General features: G+C 39.6%; 1 protein-coding gene across 3 annotated transcripts in view; it reads right to left on the bottom strand.

Moving 5' to 3' along the window:
- Window positions 1-685: 685 nt before the first annotated feature.
- The window catches only part of LOC107554143 (protein phosphatase 1 regulatory subunit 29-like), a 110,431-nt gene continuing 89,185 nt past the window's right edge, over window positions 686-21,931 (bottom strand). For all 3 annotated transcript variants that reach the window (XM_016236565.1, XM_016236566.1, XM_016236564.1), the window contains exon 3: window positions 686-4,348. In XM_016236565.1, the coding sequence (XP_016092051.1) occupies window positions 1,377-4,079 (2,703 nt within the window). In that variant the 5' untranslated portion in view covers window positions 4,080-4,348 and the 3' untranslated portion in view covers window positions 686-1,376. The remainder of the gene's footprint in view (window positions 4,349-21,931) is intronic.

Genomic DNA, 21,931 nt, shown 5'->3' on the forward strand with positions numbered 1-21,931 from the left:
ATAATATTTGTCCTTTTTACAATAAACCATACTATTAATAATGTATTATGAGATGAAAAGTCCTATGAGATCTAAATTTTAGATTAAGTGGGAAGAGCTGTCATCAACATTGAAACCAAAGGTCAGTAAGTGATAACAAGAGCATAAAATATCTGTTCATTAAAATAAATTCTTTGTAATTTTTTATACAATTTATTTAATCAGTCCTTGCTCCTTGTTATTTTTGTCATAATTTCAGTATCAGCATCATGGATAATAATTCCCCCAATAAATAAATAAATAAATAAATAAACAAACAAGAGCCTGGAGAAACATGTCATATAAAGCATCAGTTTAAAAGTGTCACAACAGGGTCTAGGTCACTTTGGCTGTTGAATGTCTCAGCTGTCAGCAACAGGCTTCCAAAAGCCAATTAATGGACTAAACAAATTGACCTTAGGGCAGAGGAACAAAATACATAAACCTCTACTGCCAGCAGCCACTTTGTGCTCATGCTGTGATACAGGTGACAAGATAACCTCGGAAAAGGAAATGCTATTAATAATGCATCAGTGATGAGAGAGGCACAGAGCTATGTCTGTTTAATCTCAAACACAGATCTACACATTTTCCACAGACCCAAGTAAATCTACAGTATTTTTTCTAGCACCCCTTGCACTATTTGTGTCATCCTGCTCAGCTCAGCACAGCAAGCAGCTGCCAAACACGGCTGACTATTCTAAAGCTCCCCATGGAGATTATTCTGTTTCATTTTTTATTTTTTCCTTCCCTCCATTCCTTTATTTTTCACATGAGGAGTGCTATTGAAATGTAAATTTGGTTGCCCTGTGCATAGTATCTGCAATATGGAAGGGGGAAACTGCTTTTGACAGGTTTGTAAAAAATCAGCACATCATTTTATCCTACTAAAACACACACTCATACACATTCCCGCCTAACAAATGAATGCAATCGCCTGTGATTTGAGTGGGAGTACAAACAGAGATTCTGTCTCAGGCTGAATGAGGACTCAGATTACAAAGGTCTCACCATTGATATGAACTATGAATACACAGATGAATACTATAAAGTAAAATACAATAATTTCAATTATTGACAAATGATAAGCCCATCTGACCTTTTTCACTGAGTACGACAATTGTCAGTGCTCCAAAGAATATCTCTGAATGTTATCTTATGTATATAGTGTATCCTTAGGCTCTTTTACTCTCTTTCTGGCTCACTGTACAAAACCAGATTAAAGCAACTTGTCCTCAAACCCTGACAAACTTGGCTCCGCTTCTGCAGCCATAACCCGACTTCCTCACTACAGTAGCTCTTCCGGTTTATCAGGCAGTGAAGGAGACCTGTGCTGTGTTTCCACGCAGTCGCATAGATTACAGCTTTTGCTGTGCCGACACACCCTTCCAGTAGTCAAGGATGTCATGCAAGTCCTCCCCCTTGGCAAACTGGACCTTTTTGCGCAAGGCATTTCCGGCTGTTACATAACAGGACTCCTCGCGTGGACCCTTTCTGTGGGGACGGAAGCGCTCCCAGATGCGCAAGGTGCTCTCGGAGGAGTATTCTGGACTCGAGGAGTAGCCAGAGTAATTGTGGTGACGGGGAGAGAGCTGAGAGTAGGAAGCAGCGTCTCTCTTGGTGCGTGAAAGAGGCTTGAGAAAAGAGACCCTTTGGGCTGGGGAGTCATGAGAGCCCTCATAGTAAAGGGCAGGGACAGAGTGACGATGCTCTGCACAGTGGTAGTCTGGGTGCACCTCCAGGTGCTGCTGAAGGCCCATCCCATCTACAGTACCACCATCAATGCTACAACCACCACCTCCACCACTACCTACTAAAGGGAGCCTCTCCAGGGGCTCACCACACCCCATTGGGCTGCCCTTGTCTGGATACTGGCAGGGATCTGGGCTGTGGGGTTCCGGAACATCTAGGCTGTAAACGCGACCTTTCCCACTGGAAGGGCGGCAGTGCCTCTTTGAAGAAGAGACAATGACAGCTGCATCAGCACTCATCTGTCTTTGAATAGGCCTCACTGCAGTAGCTGGGGGAGGCGGACGGTATGGCGGTGACACAAAGCCACCCCCTGTGATCCCAGGTCTCTCGGACAGAGGAGCTGTGAAGGGAAGAGGAGGTGGATGAGGAATTTTTGGGGAAGGCAGAACATGGCAAGTATCACTGACACAAGTAGAAATGGGAATCAGTCCTCTGGTCAGGGAGGAGGTAGAGGTAGGTGGGGGTGAGGTGGGACCACTTGCTGTGGTGGAAACAGTAGAGGTTGCAACAGAGTCCAGCTTAAGGGCATCAATGCAGTTGTTAATTATCTGGTTGACCTTGTCAACCTCCATTGCAATTGTTGAAATCTCGGATGCTGATCCACAGCCATCATCATCTGAATCATCACCCAGGTCACTTCCATCATCCCCCCTGAGATCTTCCTCCCGAACACCATGTAACACAGCTCCGTCTCTCCCCCTTTCGTCTCCTCCTACAGAGGTCCTAATATCCATATAGTTGCCCTTAGTGGACATGGCCTCTGAGAAGGCAGTTGCCATCTTCTCTACTTGAGAGATGGAGGACAGACGTGAGCAACTAGTGTTGGCAGAACCATGGCCAAGCATGGCACAGCTGGATGAGGAGGGCATGGGTAGTTTGCCATGGTGATGCTGATGGTGGCTTTGCTCATGAAGTTTCTGGATAGCTGTGGGGTCATTTGCAACTGCCGCTGCCACCTCTGGTCCATATCGCATTTCCAGAATGGTCTTCTTCACACAAATTGATTTTTCTTTCTCCTCTTGTCGGCGACGTCTTCGCAAGCAGTAGTAGACAAACCCGAGAACAATGAGCATTCCAAAGAGGCAGCCAACAATGGTCATGATGTAGTGGGTGGTCGTCGAGGGTGGAGACATCAAGTCATCTGGATTTGGAGCTCTGGTAGAAAAGTATAAACAAGTGTGGTTGTAGCGCTGTGAATTGCGTATAGATGCCACGCAGAAAGTGTAGTTGGTGTTTGGTTTGAGCTTATCAAGGGTGATCATTTCCATTTTATTCTTCAAGGTCATCACATCAGACACAAAGCTCTGATTGTACTGCACCAGGATGTACATCTTGCTGTATGGCTTTGGAATCTGGATCAGAAGGGATGCAGAGGAAAGAGACACATGTTGCAGTTTGATGCTGGGACTAAATGCATTCTCAGATGAGGAGGAAGTTGTGGGCTGGTGGTATGGTCCAAAGTGGTCAAACATGTCAGGACCCATGCCTGAAGAATCAGGATCAGGTGGCAGAGATGTCATTCCTGGAATCCGCACCCCATTCCGGCACACAGAGGCAAGGATATAGCGAGCACTCCGTCCGTGCCCAGCCACAGGACTCAGCAACGGATAGCCAAACAACTCCCGTGGGGTCTCGCACTGAAGTCGATCATAGGTGTGTGTGACATTGTTGAAGGCCTCTAACCAGGCGAGGAAGCTGTAGAGCTCACAGCCGCAGTGGAAAGGGTTTCCTGCAAGCTCGCATCCCATGAGCCTGCCCAACACAGTGAAAGTAGATGGGTCTAGTCGGGCAAGCTTGTTCGATGATAGGTCTAGGTTGCTGAGGCTGGGGCACTCCCAGAATGCATTGGTGGCAATGACTTCTATGAGATTGTGCTGCAAGAAAAGACATTGCATGCGTCCCAGACCTCGCAACATGCCTTCAGTCAGGTTGGTTAACTTGTTATATCCAAGTTGCAAAACCTGTAGATTTGCTTGGCTTGCAAAAGCACCATCTTCGATGTACGAGATCTCATTCTTGGTGAGGTTGAGGTCAGTCAGATTTGTGAAGCGACTCAAGGAGGTGAAAAAAATAGCTTTGATCTTGTTCTCATTAAGTCGCAAGTCATGTACTGTGTTGTTGATGTGCTGTGGGATTGTCTCATATGGTGGCTGGTTCTGGCTGCAGATGGCCAACCACACATAACCTTTATCCCCCTCGATGAGCCAGCAGTCACCTCTGACCAATGCTGGCGGGCATAAGAGCATGAAAAAGGGAAGGAAGAGGAGGGTGGTACAGGAAGGACTGAGGGCAGTCAATACACTCTTCATGATGGGAGTGGAGAGGAAGGGGGTGTTTTAAAATAAAGGGAAACAAGGTTGGATTCTTATGTGAGTTTGCTATTGAGAGTACAGAAAATATCTTTCAAATATGCAAAAAAAAAGGATTTCCTTTTGGGCTGTCAAAGCTGTTGACTTGTCATGGTTTCTTGCAGAGTCCCCATATTTGCTCATATCCAGTATAGCGGAGTTAGTGCCTGATACATTTTTCACACCAATCTTGACTTGAAGGAAAACTGCTCGAGTCCTCCCTGATGAATCTGTCAAATAAAACAAAGACAATACATATGAGCTTAATTTAACAGGAAAATATAAAAATATAAAACATAAAAATCTCAGTCTACAAATACAAAAATAAACAAACTTTTATTTGTTTTTTTTTATTTAATCTTATTTAAAACTGAACAAAAACTAACAACAAACACAAACAAACAAACAAATAAAAAATATTCAGCATAACTATTTTTAAATCAAATTCTACACGTGATTTATAAAAATACAGCTCAAATTTTAAAACTCCTTATTTGGTTATTTATCACTATAAAACAGAATATGTAGCCACTACAAACATATGAGTCATAAAACATGACCCAATAACATCCCCTAATGGATTTTGTACAACTATTACATAATTATTAAGTATCTCAAATCTTATCTATGCATGCCTTAGTTCAAACGTTTAATTGGTCCATATTTTCATTATAACTAATGATGAGATAGCACAAGCGATTATACAAGCTGGCACAAATGCATGAATTTGCTTGGTTGTTGCAGTAATCTCCTGTATAAAATCAGAAAAACTCCCTATATAAAACCAGGGAAACCCACTTGCATTTGGACCATTTCCCAACAAATCATTCATTAGCTGTCCGAACAAATAGTGCCATACCCTTGGATTTCATTGTCTTAATCATTAGAACAGTAGTAAATGAGCCATGCACTGGCTTTCAAGAATAGGGCTCATTTATCTCACCCTGCCACCTATCAGTCAGGCCTCCATACAGACAGCGAGAGGGGATCGTGATATGACAAACATCATTAATCATCCAGCCATGCAAGGTTTCCCATTTCAGGCCTGCTGTATGTCATAGAGGAAAATATGCATAGAAATGGGGGATTAAAATGCTTTTGCATTGTGCCAGGTACCATCCTCCTCTGAACGCAATGGAAAATGGAACACATTTGCACAGACTCCGATCTGCTCCTCAATCCAGATGAGTCTAACAGTAGCTTTTATTCTGAATCTTATGTTCAAGCCTCGAGTACCATCGGTAAACACTCAAGTGACAGCTACAAGAATATGCGATTTAATCCTAGGATTATATATCATCTGGGAAAAATGTATGGTTTCTTTCAATCTACAGTGGCCTCAAATATGAAATCTAGGTTGTAAAAAAGTTTGCAGCAAGTCCTAGTAACCAAGCTATCCCCACTATCAAGGCCAAGGTTGTTAAACCCTTCTTTGACACAGATAAAATTCCCTCTTTTTCTTCTATTACTTTACCTCATTGTATTTTCTCTCAATCTCTTTGTCTTTTGCACCCACTGTGTTTCATAATTTCTCACTGTCTCTCAATTAATTGTACAAAAGCTTATTTTGCTAAAACTGAATGAAAATATCTGCTAATCTGCAATGAAACATGCCCTGAGAGTAATTAGAGCTCATCTGCTATTGTTTTTAGATCACTACCGAATCCCACACTGCAAAATATTAATGAAACAAGAACAATGACAGTTTTAGTGAAACATGCAATCACAAAACAGTCCTATTAAAAGGCTACCAGGCAACATTTGCAGTCTGATCATGCCTAAATCTCGATGCCCCTCCACCTTATCTCACTTGTTCCTCTCTTTCTCACTCTCACTTTCTTCCTCAGCCCACCAGAGATGTGATCTGGTTTGGTGCTCCACATAGTGAGGCCCAAAGGAAGATTTAATTAGGGCTGGGACTAAGGCAAGGAGGTGCATCCCAATGAGAGAGCAGTCTGTATGTGTGAGAGCGAGACCAGCTAAAATAAATGAAGAATTATAACAACCTCAGGGATAGAAATCGCTTGTTTATTTTGTGACTCAATACCTTTACACCATGAGATATTGACTGTTTGTTCACAAAGCGTTTGCTCTCCTGCTTTCATTAATTTGGTACAGTCGTCAGAGCAACAGACAGATTGGCACCTGGTCTAAACTTGGAAAGTGCTCTCGTTACGAGTGCCAATTACTAATTGGTGTCTCTCCAAGACTATTACCTAATTAGTTATGATGATATTCCTCTAAATCTAAATGACATCTGTGTACACAGAGAGGGCCTAAATTTAAGTACAGGTAAATAAATGTTATATTGGCAGTGTTTAAGTATATTAAGTCTCTTTTCCCCCTTAATCTTTCCATCTGCCTGCCTATTCTTTTAGTAAGTCCTAACAGGGCCTGAGTGGGAGGTTTGCTACATGGAAGTGTAAGAAGTCTCATTTCAGATTGGTGTGTGTGGGACCATATGTCCCATGATCACATGTGATATTGTGAGATATACCAACACACAAGAGCGTTTGATAATATATGTACTACGTAGGCGCAGAACAACACACACCTTGCCATGGTTCTGTTTTGTGTGGTGGTGATAGCTAAATCTGAAATCCCCAGAGAACATCTATATTAACATGCATTATATATACTTGTATGCAGACAATCTGGCAGTCGCGCTATATGTTTCAGATGTGTTTGAACTTTTCCCAAGACTCAAATGCAAATATCTTTTGTTTTAAAGAACAACAAGAGCATATTTAAAGATTTGGCATGGTTTATGCTTCATGAGGTCTGTAGCATTGGTGGGAGAGTATCTCTAGATGGCTTCTAAGGGTTGGAGAAGGGTTACGACACCGTAACTCTGATGGAGCCTCGTTCTCATTGCTGCTGCCTAGATCAGCACTGAGACCAGCTGTTATATGGACAGCACATCACCATGGTCTCATTGTCTCCATTGACAGGTATCTGGGACAGTTTTGACACTGATGCAATGGAGCAGGCTGGCCATGCTTTCCCTGTACCACTATTTTGGAGGAAATAGCAGGCAGTGTAAGGTGATGTGAGCCAGTTTGAGGCAATGTGAGGTCGTACCTGTCTGTTTTTTGCAGAAAAAAAACTGACCTAGATAATGCAATTGTAGCTCAGTTTCAGACAGAATGTATATATATATATATATTTATATATGTTAATTGGACTACAGTTGGCCTTGCTGTTGTGTACTTGCTCTGAAAGACAGAGGTGATGCACAAATAACCCTGGTCAAACTATTTCAAATTGAAAACATATTTAATTTGAACCTTCCAATGTCAAAATATATCACCAAATTTATCTTAGAAAACTATATCAAAACGTAAAAGTTGAGGTCAGTATTTTTTTTTTAAAAGAAAGAAAGATTTTATTATCAATATTATCAGTATTGATAATAATAAGAATTGTTACTTGAGCAACAAATTAGCATTAGAATGATTTATGAAAGATCACGTGGCACTGAAGACTGGAGTAATGACCACTGAATAAATTACATTACATTCAATTTTAAAATGTATTCAAATAAAAACAAATTTTTATTTATAAATTGCAATAATTTCATAATATTACTGTTTTGATCAAATAAATGCAGCATTGATGAGCATAGGGTAGTTCTTTCAAAACCATTAAAAAAAATTCAGACCCCAAACGTTTAAAATATATACATAAAAATGTATTATCGGATATATATGGAAAATATTTAATTACAAATGTGTCATGTATGTTTGGACAAATAGATACAGACTGAAGCTCAGCTACACAAAAACCTTCTATAGCTCTTTTACTACCGTGCATATAAACATTGTGAAACTAATAAGAGGAAGTTTAAAGTGATGCGAAGCAGTGTGGCTTGGTACAAGCCTTTTTGAAGCAATGCGAGGTGATGAGAAGCAGTTTGAAGCAAAGTAAGGGGTATAGAGAAGTAGTGAAAGGCGGTATGAAGCAATGCGAGGCAACTTGAGGCAGAGTAACATGATGCGAGACAGTCTGAATCAATCAATGTGAGACATGTAAGGTGATCTGAGATTGTGTGAGGTGGTTTGTTTGTCTGCGGTGAGCCAGAGCTCAGCCAATACTGCTTAACATCTGTAGCAGGAGCCATGCCAAGCCTTTAACAAACCCAAAGGGAGCATATGTTTGTGTACCACACACCTGCTGCTGCAGCATCACACAACATCACTGTACTTATAGCTAGGCTTTAGAGATGTCTGTCTATACACATGCACACACTGGGCCTCATTTATCAATCTAACGTAGAAACGAGCGCAGATCTGTGCACACAAATCAACTTACGACAGAGTTCACGTGTGATTCATGAAACATTCGTATGCCGCCAATCTCGTCGAATGATCGTATGTTGATGTGGCAGCAGAAAACAATTGTCATTTGAATATCACGCCCCTGAAAACCCCCTGGTTTAGAAGCCTCACCCCTAGAGTTTACAACATGGAGAAACGAAACCCGGCCAAAAAGAGGAAGTAATCTCGTGAAAGAGAAATTGATCTTACTCCAAAAACACCCGTTAACCTTGTAGGCCTAATTGCAAACAATTAGGCTAAATTACTATACTGTATGTAATTTATATGTATATTAAAATACTGGTCAATTTAAACAGCCAATTTAGTTCCCCTCACTCTACAACAAATATTTTAAATTTAACGGTATTCAGAACAGAACAAGAATGAAAAATAAGTAGTTATAAAATTATATTTTTAACTGTAAAATAAAACACAAATTAGGCTATAGTGGCATTCATTATAAACAGTATACAAATGTCAAGCAAAACTGAAACGGCATTGGGCTCTCGAGCCTGCCTCATACCACAAGAATCCAAATGTATCAATTTTTGCCATATTTGTAGAATCCTCACGGTCTTGTTTATGCTGCTATTCGAGCAGTACAATACAATTCAGTACCCTGTACAAAACAACAACAAAAAAAGACATTCTAATCTTACTAGTTACCGACCGACTAATGAGCTTCGTTTGATGGTCAGGAATATAAAAATGAACAAAATGCTGTCAATCTACAATTCTCCACCGTATTTACTATGCTGTGCGCAAGTTCAGGTAGCCTAACTCAAAAACTTGCGTACACGAGCTGAGACCAGACGTGAGATTTGATTGTAGCCACCGCTCACATCCATATTGATAAATGCCAAGTTTTGCGTTGAAACGACCATACGCCCAATTTTCTGTCGTACGTTCGTTTCGTAAATGAGGCCCACTGTGTTTAGACCATGGGGATGATTAGTAGTCATTATGACATTGGCACCTGTATGGGAGAGTAACAGTATGTACGAAAAAGATAAGGTGTGCGTGATAAGTCTGTGCTAGTGTGTTTGTGAGTGGGGTAAGATGTGTCAGTTTGTACACTGTACATTTTCTTTGTCAAATGTCAAAAACGTATATAGATCTGAAAAAAATACCCTATACATATTCCCAATGTATGAAACCATGTAAATTATTTGACAAAAATAATTTAAAAGCAAGAAATAAAAACAAAAGATACAAGACATCTTTTATGAAGGAATGAACTACACAGTCCATGAAGCATTGTGAATGGCATGATTTAAATTAATCCCCCCCCCCCAAATAGTAGCTTTGGGGTAGTGTGCCAGATGCTTCAGGGTAAGCTGTAAGAGTAATTGTAATAATGACAAGTTTTTTATGAGAATTAATTTTACTATGACTCTTTGGTATAGGTGGCTCTCAATTCAAATTAGAAGCGACATCTTGAAAAAAAATGTAGGTGTATTTTTTTTTGTATCTCTATTTCAACTTCATGCATTTAGCACAACTTGGGACTGTCCATCCAAAAAAAAATAAAAAAAATATTAGCATCATAAAGAAGATATTTTGAAGAATGTTGGTCTCTAAACAGCTTTGGTTCCAATTGACTTCCATTGTATATTTGTCTGTCCAATGGAAGTCAATGAGAACCAAAACTGTTTTTATGTTTCACAGAAGAAATAGGTCACACCAGTTTGGAATGACTTGTATGTGTACATTATGAGATAATTTATGGGTGAACTATGCCTTTAAGTAAAAGTGACAGTGTTTACCCACACTCCCCTAATCTGTAAAAAATAAAAAAATAACATCAAGAAAAAAAGGAAGAGCAGCACATCCTTACACTTTTTGCCTTTCTCAGTGTGTAAATCCACATGGGGTTCAAAGTATAATTTTTTCCCCCACATTAATTTCACACTTAGTGTAGTCTAGTACAAATATGTGGCTTTGTTTCATAATTACCTAATTTGACAATGAACACATTGCAACCAGTACCCCTTGCTTGGGACGGCCCTGATCACAACACAGCTACACAGCATAGTTCAAAACAATGTGGGCAAATAGATGAAGAAACCCATTCAGACATTCAGAAAACCACAGAGATGAACACAACATTCCCCTCCCTCTACACACAGCTCTCACAGAACAGGAGACACCTAAACCAGCCAAAATGCTTTACATTTCTTGAAATAATAATTTCTGAACATTGACCATTGACTCTCAGTCTTTATTCACCTGTTTCTCGTGGTTTCTCATTAAAATTCATGAATGTAAATAGAGTAAATTACATCGCTAATGTCATAGAATAGAATAGTTCTAATAATAGTGGGGCACATTGTAAAGCAGTGTTACAAAATTCCCCGTCTGCGCAACTGGAATGTAAAACCGGTTAGTGTCTTCTGCTAGTAAAGCGAAGCATTAAAAAAATCTAAACTGCTAAATAACAGATCGGAGATTAAAATAAGAGCAGATTTGTCTCATTTTAAATGAACACTATAAACTGTGATGAAAAATTTACTTCAGCCAGAAATGTACTTTTGCTATGGTAAAATAAATGTTCAGCGATATCTTCAAAAGATTTTTGAATTATGGCACAATTTTTTCTTCTATATAATGTGGATATGGCAACTAGTAAATACCGTAGGATGTGTGGAAATATTTAAACCATGTGTGTTACAACTAACCCCGTGTTAGTTTGTGCCCTGCGCACCCCTACAATACATTTCTTATGAGGGAATGAATTACAAGCCCATGAAGGATTGTGAATGACTTGATGAAATAAAAAATATGACGTATTTTTGACAATACAAAACTACTGATAAGAATGAATAAAATACAATTTTATTAAATATTTAATATCATATTTTTTATATATATTGCAAAAAAATTCTAATAAAAATATATAAAAGAAGTTTGATTTGAGAGTGCAGAGAGACACAATTTCGTCCTATGCAATGCGTGGGTGGTCACTGCTATGTTCATCTTTATTTGTGTGCCATGATCCTCTGATTGTTGAATGTTTCTCTTTCAGGATTCATTATCTGGAATATCTGGAGAAAAAAAATAGCATGATGCCTCTGGCTGAAATGAAGTAGCACTTCTTTCTACACTTGATCATCTGTGGCTGCAGCCAACATCCATGGCTAACCAAGCAGACTGATGCAGCTGAGCACTAAACCATGCCTATCTCCTGCAGTGAGGGGCTGTTCATGGGACAGCCGCCCATTCTGTTGAGACAGCCCCTTCTGTGGAGAGGTTTGGCCTAGCAGGGGAATCCAGACGCCAGGGAACAGACCGGGGCAGCACTCTCTGCCCCATGGGAGAGGAGGAAGAGAGCGGATAAGGGAAGGAAATGAGGTCTACATGTCCCATCATGCCTCACTAAAGGACAGAGCTGTGTGACCCAGTTCCCAGCATCTCAGGTGTCCACACAGAGAGAGAGAGAGAGAGAGAGAGAGAGAGAGAGAGAGCTCCTGCAGTGAGGGGCTGTTCATGGGACAGCCGCCCATTCTGTTGAGACAGCCCCTTCTGTGGAGAGGTTTGGCCTAGCAGGGGAATCCAGGCGCCAGGGATCAGACCGGGGCAGCACTCACTGCCCCACGGGAGAGAACTAAGCGAGCTGATAAGTGAAGGAAATGAGGTCTACATGTCCCATCATGCCTCGCCAAAGGACGGAGCTGTGTGACCCAGTTCCCAGCGTCTCAGGTGTCCACAGAGAGAGACGAGGAATGTCCCAAATCCTGCATTTAACCACACCAGAGAGTATTTAGCATACATTCCTGCCCTTCACCTACACTTCATGACACATATGCAGTGTGCTCCTGCCTGTAACTTCACTGTCTAACACACAGTGGCTCGCGCTTCACACACTAACTCACAACTTTCAGCTCTTAAACTTTGCATTTCCTGTCTGTAGGGCAGTATTTAACTCTTTTCATGAACTGATATAATCCAGAAACACAGTACTCATACTGAAGTAGTTTGGTTTACATAATTCATCCCACAGGGTAAGACTGACAGCAATTCTTTTACATTTCAAAATTCACAAACCATTTTTTTCCCTACAACTACTGAATAATTTAATGCCAATTTCACTGAAAATCTCCGTCTTGAAAGTCTGAGTTGTGGCCTAGGGGTCAGGTGCTAATGTGGGTGCTGCGGTTCAAAGCATACACACATCATTTGCTGATACAGTTGACCCCATCATTTTTTTGCTGTGTGTATCAATACAAGTGGAAAAGACCTAAAATAAAATTCAAAAAGCAAGTCTTGATCAGCATCTGTGGTCTGCATCAGCATAGCGCTTGTCAATTTAAAATTGATTGAGACAGCAATCAAATCAAAGAAGGCAGGCTTTATAAGCTTCAGGTTTAATGCTGAAGGAGTGTAAGGTAGTGTAATGTATAATTCGTAATTGAATAAGACCAGAAACAGAGCCAATTTCAACATATTAGGTATACAATTAGGAGTAAATATGTGCGTATTTTAAAACAAAAATATTATTTGCAAATAGTCCATATGCATTACTTTACAATAAATTTAGTTTATTTTACTACTATATGTCCTTTTATTTACTTACTCAAAAAAAGATCCATTCAATGTTTAAGTTATAGCCTTGCTTAGCAGCAATGCAGTACATCAAAATACAGTACCTGTGAATTTACATCCCCAGCCACCTATTTTATTATGTCTTCCTCTTGGGTTTATTGATGAGGTTAATAAATTTACTAACATCCGTTACTATTATATAATCAAACAGTAGTGTAATTTATTATTTGTAAAAGGAATCTGTATTTTCTGAGAAGCATCTGGCTCACGCCAGCCAGGAATGCAGTAACAGCAATTGCTCATTTACATTGTCTTAAAAATCAAAGTTCATATCTACTATCGTACTGTTTTACATTTTGTATTATTTGTACTTTTTACATTCACTCACTATCTCACTGAATTGTAACACAGACTCCATTGCCATCCTCACATGGAGAACACCGTCGTTTTCATTGTCAATACCGATATCTACTGCGTCAAACCATGCTCATTCCAGCTAATTCTTCCTGTTAATAACTAAAATAACAGATTATTTTGGCTGTATAATGGTGCTTTTTCTGTATAAAAACAAGCAGCACATGGCGGGACTGCTCATGCTGGCAAACTCATCTTCTCACTGACTCTAATTTTATGTTCCAGCTTTTCCTTTGTCAGTGTTATGGCAACACTGCAGTGATATCTCAAAGCTCTGGCTGAATACTCATAAATAAGAAGATGAGCATAATGCTGAACAAATAAGAGTGAGAAAGACAGAGATTATTCCCTCGGCAGTGACTATGATAAGGTATTATTAATTGTAGAAATGCAGCCCTCCACTTTATACATTTTTGAAATAGCAATGAGCAGAGACAGACATTAATACTTCAGCAATTAAAATAGTTTAAGAAACATCACAAATAAAAGATTACAGAGATGATAGATTTTTATTACAACTATCCATAAGTTTAGATATGCCATAGAATGCAGTTTAATCCGTTAAAGGTATAGTTCATGCAAAAATAAAAATTCTGTTATTTTACTCATCAGTTTTGTTCGAAAACTGACTGACTTTCCTCCATTGAACACAACAGGAGAAGTTTAGAAGGAGGTCCAAGCTGCTCTTTTCCATAGATGTCGTTGAGCATCTTGTCACCTCAGTTTCTGTGGTGTGTTCCACACCATCCGCACTAGAGTGATATCTCTGATTGGCTGTTCAGCGTTAGTAAACTAGGGCACAAGAAGAAAAGAAAAAGTGATGTAACTGAGCAAATGACGAAGTCTAGAGCGTTTCAGTACACGTATATTTTCATAACGACATGAGCGTCTGGATGAGAGAGAGAGAGATTCCATTATCATTCTTTATGATTATTATTGTTCTTTCTTGCCTTTTTCATTATTTACTGTTCTTCACTCTCTTCAATCTATTGTCTGCAGCTAATCTGTTTCAGCTTCGGCAATACAAATTTAATTGTGGGCGAGAGAGAGAGAGAAAGAGTGAGAGAGGCCGTTTGAATGATAGAAGAAAGAGGATAGAACCCGCACCCATCATTCTTTGCTTCACTAAGTGATTACTGACCAAGAATGCTAATGAGGAATGAAAGAGTGAGTCACTGCTCTTGTCTACTGAAGCACACAAATATGGGATAACACGCACACTCACTAATACACTCACATGCTGGGATTGCTGACAGGTTCCTCCTACACTGCTGAAATATTGGGAAAGCTATGAGGAAGTACAGTCATTTGTCATGATTCAAGTCAGTTCGGTAGCTTGTAGTCAATATACTGCACGGTCACTGTGCCACCTCACCTCTGGTGCTGTCTCCGTAGTGGGCACCCTGATTTTAGTCGGTGAGGCAAGGTACTGCCCTGGGAAGGTTTCCCAGGCTGTTAAATACACAGATTAAAAGCGAAATGTTTTCATTTCGGTTCGTTCTTAGCAAAAACAAATTTTCTTTTTCGTTCAGGTTATGCAGAGCGAAATAAGAACGGTGCTGCATTTAGAAAGAATTCTTATTAACTTTGCTATTATTCTTGAATTTTAAAACTGGTAACACTTTGCACTTTGCAGTTTCGAATTATGCCTTTACTGTATGACCAAAAATTACGGAGTAGTCTATTTGATGTTTCAGCTGTTTGATCGCGCCGGCGCCTCACGCGCACACTAAGCTACTGCATTCATTGGAAACAGCGCAGCCATTCACCGTGCTGTTCGGCGTGAGACCAGCTCCACTGTGGCATATTTTTGCCCATTATGATATTTTTCCGTCGATACTGGAACGTACGTGAACCACAAAGCCTTTTTTACCTAATAAGGCTAATAGTTTAGCTTCAGCTACATCACGAATATGGACACATTTGGATTTGTGCCTGAGAGAAGTGAGCCCAACTTTTCCTTACGGTTCTTTATAAATTAAGTTGTTTTGGCATGTTTATTGCTAAGCATATATTATTATATACTGCAATTATATTAATCCATTAGAATTATATATTTTTAAATTCTTATTCTGTTCTGATACGGTTAAATTTAAGGGATTTGTTGCAGGGGCGTAGCCATCATTTCAAAAGTGGGGGGGACGGAATGTCTAGTGTTATACCTGTTTTTTCCCTTGTCTAATTGACAGGTTTTATTTTTAATCGTACCTTTTTTGCTTTATATGCTTTATGCTTATATTATTATATATGAATCCCACTTCCGTGACGGCTACACGTCACGGGGTAACACATTTGCATAATGAGCGCCTATGTTCTACGTTGGCCGGCTGCGAACAACTTGACCCCACCCACAAACACGTTATTCTACTGACGACTGCTTCTCTAATCTCGGGGAGTTCAACGCGGGATTCACAAAATGCTTGCTGTTGAAAGATGGATCAGTATCCTGTTTATTTGGACCAGCTGCTCCACTGAATCACAACCTGTATAAGTATGATAAATAGTAGATGTTTATATTTTCTATATAGCGTTCAAAATACAGAACTACTGAAATAGGAGTATCGTATCCAACACATGCTGTACACCGTAGACCGATTACAACAGACTAGGCCATCTGACCAATCAGAGCAGAGTATACTGGGAATATAGTATACCTATAGGCTCACTGAAAGGATGAGTTTCAGAGACTGAATCTTTGAACTGCTTCGAACGAATCGTTTGAGAATCGCTGGAAAATTAGGTGATATTAAATGCATATTTTGAGAAAACTAAAGCGTTTTTTGACCTTGCATGCATGTAATCCTATTGTAGGAGACTCCCAACACAATATTAGGAACCGTAAAAATGGCATAATAGGGGTACTTTAACAATTTTAATTTATTCTTGTGATGGCAAAGCTGAATTTCCAGCAGCCATTACTCCATTACTTAAGTCTTACATGATCCTTCAGAAATCAACCTAATATGATCATTTAGTGCTCAAGAAACATTGCAATGTTTAAAACAGTAGCTGCTCACTACTTTTGTTGAAAATGTGATACATTTTTTCACTAGGATTCTTTGATGAATAGAATGTTCAGAAGAACAGCGTTTATTTGAAAATGAATATTTTTGCAACAATGTAAAAGTCTTCATGGTCACATTTAACTATTTTAATGTGTCCTTGCAGAATAAAAGTACTATTATTATTATTATTATTATTATTTATTTTTTCTCCACACTTTTGCATGGTAGTGTGTAACATATATTACACAATACTTTTCAAAAGTTTGGGGTTGCAAAGATTTATATAAGATATACATGCACATACACTGCACATACACTTCTATATCATATATTTGATCATATCTTATCTTCAGACCATGCCTGACAAAAGTCATCAAATTAATATTTTGTTCTCAAAACTATTTGCCTGTAATGAGTAACAACAGTATCTCAGCAACATGTATGGATCAACATTTAACTTGGTGCTGTTTGGTGTCTCTGGAAGCAGGGATAAAAAAAAAAGCTTGTGCTGCCCACAGAAAGGTTGCAGGTTCGAGCCTACAGTGAATGATTAAAGAGCTATCACCACTAAACCCTTAAATTACATATATAATCTCTTGCCATTGGCTTATTCCAATGAAATTCTAAATCGATAAAAGATTTCCAGCAATTATTTGACAAATATCAAATATATTTCGAATAAATTTTAATATATAATATAATATAAATATCTGGTCACCAATTTCATAACAAATGTATACTGTAATAAACATCAAAACTATTAAAATATTCTAATGAACTGAACTGAATTTACTGATCATTTATGGCTGCTCTACAGTAGAAATAAAGCATAGTCACTTTTTTTATGTCTCTGGAACATAATTTGGTTGTGAAAGGGTGAGAATGTTTCCTATCTCTATCTGTTTTTAACACCCACTTTATTTCTTTCTCTCTGCATCGGCATCTTAAGAACCCCCTTCCTATTCTTCCGCTTGTGCTGCCCACAGAAAGGTTGCAGGTTCGAGCCTACAGTGAATGATTAAAGAGCTATCACCACTAAACCCTTAAGTTACATATATAATCTCTTGCCATTGGCTTATTCCAATGAAATTCTAAATCGATAAAAGATTTCCAGCAATTATTTGACAAATATCAAATATATTTCGAATAAATTTTAATATATAATATAATATAAATATCTGGTCACCAATTTCATAACAAATGTATACTGTAATAAACATCAAAACTATTAAAATATTCTAATGAACTGAACTGAATTTACTGATCATTTATGGCTGCTCTACAGTAGAAATAAAGCATAGTCACTTTTTTTATGTCTCTGGAACATAATTTGGTTGTGAAAGGGTGAGAATGTTTCCTATCTCTATCTGTTTTTAACACCCACTTTATTTCTTTCTCTCTGCATCGGCATCTTAAGAACCCCCTTCCTATTCTTCCCATGTCTTAATCCATTTCTCCTCTTCCATTCTTTCTGTCCTCTCTTCCCCTAGAGGCACACGGCATACTCTGATAATGATGGCTCTTATTAATTCGCTTTTCCGCGGTGTATCAGAAAGGCACTGTTCCAGAGGGAGAGCTGAGATGTGCTTTGACTTTGATAGATTGTCGGCTATTAGTGGGTGGGTCTCAGCATGCTATCCGCCTCCATGACACGCAAACACACACACACACACAGCGACGCCGCTACCTGCCACAGAGGACCAAGCCAATGGCACACTCTCACAGTGGGGGAATACCTTACTAATCTGTCTGCCACGCATCCCAATCCAACTGAGTGTGCAGTGAGCAGCCTAATGCTGCCCGCTCCTCACTTGAGTGAATATTTGCACGGTGTGCATAGCCTGATAGCAGAGCCACAATAACTAATGGCGTATTGAAAATGTATGATGACATTCACTGACGGAAAAGCGCATGACATAACAGAAACCAAAAACTCACTTACCTTTGCCAAGTGAGCAATGATGTTTTGACTGATTTATTTGGTTATTTTTGGTCCTTCAAATTCAATATCTCAGAGATTACATGCAGCCAGCTGGTCATTATTGCAAAATAGCCCTGGCGGGGTGATCAGGGTGACGTGAAGCTTATTACTTTCCAAATAAATGGACATGAATTGAAATTATTTTATTATGTATTATATTTTATCATGAGACGAAATAAATCACAGAGTGACATGAGAGACAAGAGAAGCATTAAACAAGCGCAGCTATGCAGGAAAACACTTACTCTGGACGGTGGTCAATTATACAGTCATTATGTAAGAGATAATGTACAGTCAGCTGGTCATTATTGATACATTATTTATTTGATACTCACCAAATAAATATGCAGATATTAAAATATTGAGTTGAAACAATTTTTTATAATCTTATATTTATATGATCTTAAAACTTTTAAAAATATAGTCCACCACAATGTGCAAAACAATCAGGCTAGAAACAAGACGGACACTGCAGCATTATTACAGTAATATTAACATTGAAGTCCATTTTCACGAATCAAGTATTCCAGAAAGCCATGTAATACTTGATTCTGATTGGTCAACTATAGATTAGTCAGGGTTTATTTTAGTGCCAGTACATTTTCCCTTACAAGGTAAGGGATCAGTAAGATTATTTTTTTTTTAAAAGAAATTAATACTTCTATTCAGCAAGAACAACTGCTTTCAACATTGATAATAAAAATAATGTTACTTGAGCAGCAAGTTATAATGATTTCTGAAGGATCATGTGACACTGAAGACTGAAGTAATGGCTGCTGAAAATTCAGCTTTGACATCACGGGAATAAATTACTTTCTAAAATATTCTAAAATATTAAATAGTGTTTTTACTGCATTTCTGATCAAATAATTCAGTCTTGGTGAACATAGGAGATCTCTTTGAAAAACAGCAAAAAACATATCTCACCATCCCCGAACTTTTGAACATTAGTATACTTGACCACAGAATGCTGTGACTGACCAATCTGAATCACGTATTAAAGAGAGCCGTGTAATAATGTGCAGTTATTTCCTTTTAATTGTGTTCATATTTTTTATTTGAATAAAATAATAAATATATAAATAAAATAATAAAATAATAAAATGTTGATATAAACAGTTCTTAAATATGTCTAAAGCTCTCTAAAGAGAGGAGTGTCTCTCAGATTAATTTATGGGATCAGGTGCGTTGTGGGCCATCTGGGTACAGCAGTACTGCCATGAGGGCAGATTGGCCTCTGAACAGAGTGAGAGAGAATGAGAGAGGGTGATTAAATCAGACAGACAGAGTGAGTGAGAAAGAGGAAAAGAATGATTAAAAGAGATAGAGAGGTTGAGATTTGTAGTCAACGTGAGTGGATGGGAGATGAGAAGTCTGTAAGCAGCATTTTCTGTCTGACTGGAGATGACAGACAGGGAAATGCTCCTCACTACCCTGAGGCCACAGTCACCAATCAGAGCAACACAGCCGAGGTCAAAGGTATAGCCAGCTTTATCGGATCAAAGCATGGTGGGAAACTTAAACAGTGTTACAGGAGAGAGAATGACGGTGACATCCTTCAGTAAAAGACAGCAACAAATACAACTACGGTTTGTGACAGACTCAGAAAAGCCCTAAAACGCTCAAAACTTTGTCAGACCAAGGATCCCTTGAACCACAGCATGGACCATCTGATCCGTGATGTATAAACGTGCATATGCATTTTAAGCCTGGTCTAAAATAACAAAATAAAATGCATTTAATAGAATGTATTTACATACTTTGATATGATGCTCAAAAGATTGGGGTAAGATTTTTTATACTTCATTTAGCAATGATGCATTAAATTGATCAAAAAACGATAAAAACATTTATAATGTTACAACAAATTTCAAATAAATGCTTTTCTTTTGAACTTTGTATTCATTAGAGAAGTCTGAAAAAACATCACCATTTCCACAAAAATATTCAGCATTATTATATTCTTATTGTCACAGTCACCAGCAACACCAGGTCCTTCAGCTCCACCCACTCGTCCACAATCCCCAGAATTCTGATGCATTTCACCTGTCTCCACTCATCAAATCCCAATATAAAGCCACCTACCCATCACCACCTCAGTGTGGAACCTGGCCAAACATCGCCACCACATGAAACAGGTCCTCCAGAAGTTGAGAGAGCGCCATCTGTACCTCAAACTGGAGAAGTGTGAGTTCCAATGTGACACCATCCAGTTCCTTGGTTACGTCATCGACCATCATGGCATTCACATGGACCAGAGGAAGGTGCAAGCCATCAGAGATTGGCCTCAACCTACCACCATCAAGGAACTCCAACTATTCTACTGCCGATACTGTGTACCCCTCACCTCACTCCTCACGAACAAGCCCAAGTCGTTGTCCTGGATGCCTGATACCATCAATGCCTTTCATCAGCTCAAGGAAGCCTTTTGCACCGTTCCTACCCTGGCACATCCTGATCCTCAACTCCCTTTTGTCGTCGAAGTGGATGCTTCTACAGTTGGGGTAGGAGCGGTCCTGTCTAAACGTCATGGAGAGCCTACCATCCTCCATCCATGTGCCTTCTACTCCAAAAAACTATCCCTGGCAGAGCAAAACTATGACATTGGAAACCAGGAGCTCTTAGCTATCAACCTTGCCCTAGAGGAGTGGCAACACTGGCTAGAAGGAGCCAACCACCCATTTGAGGTAATCACTGATCACCGTAATCTGAAATATCTTTGTGATGCTAAACGACTCAATCCCCGACAAGCCTGCTGGGCTTTGTTCTTCACCCGATTCAACTTTACAGTCACTAACCAGCCCGGATGTAAGAACCAAAAAGCAGACGCACTCTCCCATCTCCATCACCTCAAAGACTATATCTCTCCACCAAAACCCATACTCCCTCTAGCCATCATTGTGAGTCCCATCCAGTGGTCCCTTGACGATCAGATCTCAGAAGCCACTCGCTCTGAATCTGCTCTGCCGGGAGGTCCAGAAGGGAAGGTTTATGTACCAACATCCCTACAGCTGTCCCTTCTGGATTCAGTTCATTCGTCTCCAGGCTCTGGATACCCAGGCAGCCAGCAAAACCTCTTGCTCCTCCAAAATCGCAACTGGTGGCCCAACATGGCTCTGGAAGTCTCCCTATATGTCAAGAGCTGCTCAGTCTGCACCATCTCCAAGACTCCCCAACACCTACCACAAGGAAATCTGGTTCCACTCCCCATCCCTTGTCGGCCCTGGTCCCACCTTGTTGTGGACTGTGACTGATCTACCTCCATCCAGCTCTCATACCTGCATTCTGGTGGACGTAGACAGGTTTTCAAAAGCCTGCAAACTCTTACCTCTGAAAGGACTACCACTGCCTTCGAGACCGCAGAACTACTCTTTCAACATATCTTCCGAAACTTCGGACTACCCGAAGACGTCATGTTAGACCGTGGGTTCTGGCAAGTTCAGGTTCTGGCAAGGCTTCTTCCAACTCCTCAGAATTTCTGTCAGTTTATTATCTGGATATCATCCCCAAACCAATGGCCAAATTGAGCGCAAAATCCAAGAGATCGGGAGATAC

The sequence above is a fragment of the Sinocyclocheilus grahami genome, unplaced genomic scaffold, assembly GCF_001515645.1.
Source record: "Sinocyclocheilus grahami isolate Dianchi unplaced genomic scaffold, SAMN03320097.WGS_v1.1 scaffold491.1, whole genome shotgun sequence".
Taxonomy (NCBI): Eukaryota; Metazoa; Chordata; class Actinopteri; order Cypriniformes; family Cyprinidae; genus Sinocyclocheilus; species Sinocyclocheilus grahami.